Here is a 5856-nt window from a genome sequence, read left to right on the forward strand (position 1 = left end):
CCAGGGCCAAATCTTTCAGTGCCACATGGTGGGGCCATTATTTTGGAGTTTCATCAGGGGTTCACACACGGGAACATTATTTGGGGTTTCTTCCCCAAGCAGCCAGGCTCCACTGCAGGGTGAAGGCTTCCAGCGCCACATGGAGGGGACATGATGTAGGGTTTTGTCATCAGGTGCCTGGGTTCAACCCCAGGGACAGGGGTCACAGTGCCACATGGTGGGAACGTTATTTAGGGTTTCTGCATAGAGTCGTACAATCGTTCGGGCTGGAAAAGACCTCCCAAATCACCTGGTCTGACCCCTAACCTGGCACTGAAGCCCGCCACCAACCCACGCTATGGGGTGCTACATCCCCATGTTTCTCCAGGGATGGTGACACCACCACATCCGCGTTCCAATGCCTCACACCCCTTTCTGCAACGAAATTTCTCCTAAATCCAGCCTAAACCTCCCCTGGCACAACTTGAGGCCGTTTCCCTTCATTTGGCAGACCGGAAAAGAGCCCCCCCGCCACGACTTCCTTTAAGCTAATTACAAAGCATGGCATTACGCTAATTATTTAGCGCAATGAAGCCTCCCTGAGCCTTTTCCCAGCCCAGCAACACCCCCCTCCCCCCAGCCCATCCAGCAGGAGGCACCCCCCCCACCCCCCCCCCTTGCTGTCACCCCCCCCCAAAAAAAAAAAATGAAAAAAAGAAAACCAAAAACCACTTTAACGACCCCAAATCCTGACGCTTGGGGACGATGCAGGGCGCAGCTCCGGGGCCAGGACATAGGAAGGGGGCGGGCAGGACTTTTCCCCTCCCCAGCCCCAGAGGTTGGGAAACGAAACCTCGAAACCTGCGAGTGCTGAGCGCCCCCCCCCCCCCCGGCAGCGCCGCCCCCGCCGCCCGCCCCCGAGCCCCGAGCGAGCGGGGATGGAGCGGACCCGAGCCCCGGGACTTGCGCTGCCGCCCTACGAGCCTCTGGTGGAGGGCTTGGACATGGAGAACGTGTCCCGAAGCGTCGTGGTGCCCGTGGAGCCCCCTCCGGTGCAGCCCCCCCCCCGCGACCACTTGCCTTGGTCGCTGTGCTCCATGCTGTACTGCAACGTCTGCTGCCTCGGCTTCCTGGCGCTCGTCTTCTCCGTCAAGGTTTGGGGAAAGGGGGAACGGGGACGCGGATGGGGTGACGGGGGGGTCGGGGCCAGTGCTGGCACCCGGGGGGGTGGTGGGGTAGCAACTGCGCAAGGTGGGGGGGATGGAGCCGGGGAGCCCCAAAAGCCCAGCTCTGGGATGCGCCGTGGACCCCACAGAGTTCCTTGGAGACCCCCAAAATCACCAAGCCTGGGGTTGCCCCATGGAGCACCAAAAGGCCCAGCCGTGGGTTAATAGGTGGACCCTGCAGAGCCCCTGACCCTGGGGAGACCCACAGACCTCCCCAGATCCCCCATCCTGGAAGTGACCCCGCACCTCAGGGAGCTCTGCAGACCCTCCGGAGCCCCAAGCCCAGGATGCCCCACGGGTTGCCCAGAGCCCCCACCCCGGGGGGCGAGGTTCCTCTCCCCCACCCACAGCCCCCTCTCTCCAGCCCTGACCCCACTGACTCTGGCTTTGGTCTCCCCAGTCCAGGGATCGCAAAGTCCTCGGCGACTACAGCGGGGCGCTCAGCTATGGCTCCACCGCCAAGCACCTGAACATCACGGCCCTGCTGCTCAACATCTTCCTCATCATCCTCATCGTCGCCCTGATCGCGAGTGGCACCATCACCATGGCCAAACTGCTCAACCGCCACCAGCAGCAGTACGACAACTACCCCTTCCTCGGCCCCAGTTAGCCCCTTCCCCGGCCCCGGGGGCAGAACTCGGCCCGCTGCAGCCCCCGCCGCCCCTCGGAGCAGGGCTGAGATCCCCGTGCAGCCCCTCCAGTGCCTGCAGGGGTCTTGCCCTGCTTTCTTTGCTGCTCCAAGTCCCTCTGACCACCACTCAAAGCACCTCGTGACACCTCTCCTCTGGTGGGAGCCGAGCCCCCAGAAGCTGGCTTTGGGAAGGGGACGCGCATGCTTTGCCACTTGCTTTGCTCTGGCTTGTTTTTTTATATAGCCCCAAGTATCTTCTCGTCAGGAGAAAATGTGGTTTTAATAAAAGTTTCTTTCACTTTTGCCCATGGCTCATCTTTTTTTTTTTTTTTTTTTTGGGGGGGGGGTGGGGCCTAGCCCAGCTTTTTGGGATGGGAAATGGTGGCTGTCCTGTGAAGTACTGCCATGGGACAACTGTCCCCTCTGCCACCCCCGGTGCACACAGCATTGCGGGGATGCTCCGAGATAGGCAGACTGGTGAACCCAGCTCAGTGCATTGGGATACGATGGACCGTGGCAAGGATGAGGGCAGGAGGGAAGAGTGTCCCCTTCCCTGGGGTGCCACCACCACCTCCCCCTTTCTCTAGAGGTGAAGGTGGGCTTCATCTGGGGACAGGGATGTGCAAAAAGGGTTTTGGCCCAGCTCGGGTCAGTGGGGGATGGGAGAGGCTTCCAGGAGGAAGGGGGAGCCATGGGTGGGATGGCCCCACCCCAGATCACCGCGATGGGGACGCACCACCAGGTGACAGTGGCACAGGGTGCTTTGGAGGAGAAGAGAGATGGCAACATCTCTCCCCTCCTCTCCAAAACTTCTCAGCATCGCCCCATCCCACCAGCCCCCCTCCCTCAGCCCAGCCGAAGTGCGATATAAAAAAAATCACGCCCGTGGCTTTCGTGGCTTCAGCTGTGTCCAAATTGACCCAGGCAAAGCCCCGACCACCCGGACAAAAGTCCCGGACAAAGCCGATCTGGCAGAGGTTCAGGTATGTGCTTGGCCTGCCTTTCCTGCTCCCCAGCTTGCTGGAAGCCTTCGCTCTGCTCCAGGGCTCTCCCCCGGGCTGGGGCCCCGCCAGGCTGAGAGAAAGCTTTTTTTTTTTTCTTTTTTTTTTTTTCTTTTTTTTTCTTCTTTTTTTTTTTTTTTCCCTGAGAACAACTCCTGCCAAGAAGCTCTGCTCATGAGCAAGCCATCCGAAATCCTTCCCGCAATACACAACAGTTATTTGTTGCAGGATCCCTGGCAGCATCGGCCGGGTGAATCATTTATTCCTCCTCTCCTTCCCGTAAAAGCAGACACGTGCTGCAGTGCTCTCGGCCACCTTCCCGAGCATCCAGCAGGCAATGCATGTCCACAAGCAAGATTTGGGACTCCGTGTTCCTGTCCAGCTGGTGGGGTCACGGCGCCTTTCAAAGGCCATGAAATCCCTGCTCGAAAACGTTGTCCTGATCTCTCTAGGTATCAGCATCGCTGCCTCTTTCTAGTGTTGGCAGCAGCCCGGTGCAGTTATACAAGGTCTTGGCGGGGTGCAGGTGGGCTGGGCTGAGTCCCACCCTCTGCTGCGTACTCCTCCTCAGCAGCAGGACCCAGCTGAAATCCCCCCCAAAATCAGGGTGTTTTTTACGCATGCCACCTCTCCATCTGACAGTCTTCCCAAGCAGCTGACACATGCAAAAACCTGGGGACAATTCCTAAGGACGTCCTGCAGCCAAAAGTGGACTTCAATTCTCTGGTCCAACATCCCCATGGGGAGTGGGACAGAGTCAGCAAGTGCATCCCCAGCCCCAAAACCTCTTCCCTAAGCGTGACCGTGCTTTTCCACGCATGGCACAGCTCTGGGAGACACAGCTCCTTGGGGCCAGACCCCTGCAGGCAATGGGAGGGGGGTCTTTGGAAGCAAAGCCCTTATTCTTGGGGTGCACAGGGGCAGGGCAGGGGTGTTACCAGGACATGAACGGCCCTTTTGTGCTCTTGCAGCAATCGCTGCCGGCTGTTGGCAGGCAGCCACTGGGCCACTGAACTCCCTGCCCTGCTCCCAGCAGTGAGCCCAGAGCGAGTGGCGGGCTCGGTGAAACCCAGCGCCCTGTGCTCAGCCCGGCTGAGAAACCCTCCGACAGACCTAAAAAAAATAAAAATCCCATTCTTGCTTTGCAGAGACTTTCCCTCCTTACATGGAAAAAGCCAACCCTGGCATTTCACTTTCTCGTCCCGTCCTCGTGGTGCCCGGTAGCATCCCCCTCACCCTGCACAGCCCCCTTCTCACACCAGCATCCCCCCGGGGCTAGCACGGACTGCAGCCCCCACCCAGCAGCAGCAGGGGCTGGACTTTGTCTCTTCCTTGTGCCTTCTTGTCCCTGTCATTTGCTCAGGTGCAAAAGCAAACTTAGGGCAACACAGGTGACTGCGGGCAGGTGGCAATATCAGGATGTTCGCGCTGAGCTCGTTTAGATAAGACCACAATTGTAAAGCCACTCTCAGGGAGGATTTTTAGAAACCTCGGTGGAGATGTGGGGTCTTTTGGGATGAGCCAGATGCTCACAAACCTCGCAGCTGCCAATGCTGTCTGATTTTGCCACCAGCACCACAGATCTGCACCTTTACCCTTGGCTTGGGTGAGGCAGAGCAGCACATCGTGCCCCGTGGAAGGACACCTGCAGCTTTTTTGGCAGAGCTGCAGGTCAGGTATTTGGGTCTTCAGTGCAAACCCAGCCCCAAATCCCCACCGAGCCCTCTCCCTCCTCCAGCCACAACATTTCCCCTCCCCACCAGCCTCTCCACTTAATTGCCACTACGCCCAACTAAACCTCATTACCTTCAAAGAGCAGCACCCTGGCAATTGGAAAATAGCCTTAGGAACAGGGAAAAGAAATACACACACAAAAAAATCTTTCTGTTCCTAAGGTTTTGAGATAAGCAATGTTGGGGGCCAGGGCTTGGATCTGCATCCAAAGCATTCAGGTGGCCATAAAAGCCATGCGACAGCAAGCACAGGTGGCTGATGCCCTTGATGTGCCCCAGACATTAAACCTCCCAGTCTTCAATGTTTCCTGAGTAGGAAAACCCCCTTTCTCACAGAAAAAACAGTTGTTTCAGTTTCGTTTTCTCTGTCTTTAACTCATTGCCCCAGGAAACAGGAATTGAACGTGCAGGCTGTTGATGTTTCTGAAACACACAAAATGTGTTTGCTCTGTGCATCAGTATTTTTTTAATTCAGGTCATTTTTAACTCCTTGCTGCTTTTCTGAACTTTTTTTTTTTTTTTTTTTAATTCCCCTAATCATTTCTCAGCAGCTGCAAGACACTACAAAGGAAGGGAAGATTTTTTTCTTTTTTTTTTTTTTTTTTTTTAAAAAAAAAAGGGCAACAACAAGAAAACCCTTCAAACCCAAAGAGCAAACCCAGTAGCTTTATTCCCTGCAGATGGGGATCGAGTCCCCAAATCCTCCTGGGGACAAGCACGCCCTATGCCCCCTGCCAGCCCCCTTGCCTCGTGCCATCGCGAAGCCACCCTTTGCACTCCAGCCTCACCAGATTGCCGTGCCGTTGCTGGCACTGTGTGAATGCCTCGACACGAGTTGGCTCCCAGATGTTGGCACTGCTGAGGATGAGATGCAAAAGCTGAAGCAGCTCCAGGGTGGTGTTTGGAACCTGTCCCCCCCCCTCCCCCCTCAGTTTCAGGATAGGGGCTGTCTGGGGGGCTTGCGGTGGCCCCCGCCTGCCCCTGCTGCCCTCCGTGTCCGTGCAGGGACAGAACAGCACCTGGCACAGCTCTGCCCTGCCCTCCCCAGGGTATGTATAAAGAAGCATAAAACAACGAGGACTAGGCGATGCAGCTTCCCTACCATATCACCCAGCCCGTGGACATCCCCTTTGGCCCAGCTCCCCGTCCTCCCCCCCCCGGACCGTGTCTGGCTCCTTGTTGCTCCCCTGTCCCGATCCCAGTGACCCCAAGCCAGCCAGCTAATCGGCTGGGACACGGGGCTGGTTGCCCCCGCCCCCGTGCGGGGCGGGGTGACCCCACCCTGA

General features: G+C 57.4%; 1 protein-coding gene across 1 annotated transcript; it reads left to right on the top strand.

Moving 5' to 3' along the window:
• Nucleotides 1–828: 828 nt before the first annotated feature.
• On the top strand, nucleotides 829–2140 carry LOC118157436 (dispanin subfamily A member 2b-like). Its single transcript, XM_035311749.1, has 2 exons — nucleotides 829–1133; nucleotides 1606–2140. The coding sequence occupies exons 1-2, from the start codon at nucleotides 918–920 to the stop codon at nucleotides 1813–1815; spliced, it is 426 nt and encodes a 141-aa protein (XP_035167640.1). The 5' UTR covers nucleotides 829–917; the 3' UTR covers nucleotides 1816–2140.
• Nucleotides 2141–5856: the final 3716 nt, after the last annotated feature.

This window comes from Oxyura jamaicensis (assembly GCF_011077185.1).
Source record: "Oxyura jamaicensis isolate SHBP4307 breed ruddy duck chromosome 5 unlocalized genomic scaffold, BPBGC_Ojam_1.0 oxy5_random_OJ106707, whole genome shotgun sequence".
Lineage (NCBI taxonomy): Eukaryota > Metazoa > Chordata > Aves > Anseriformes > Anatidae > Oxyura > Oxyura jamaicensis.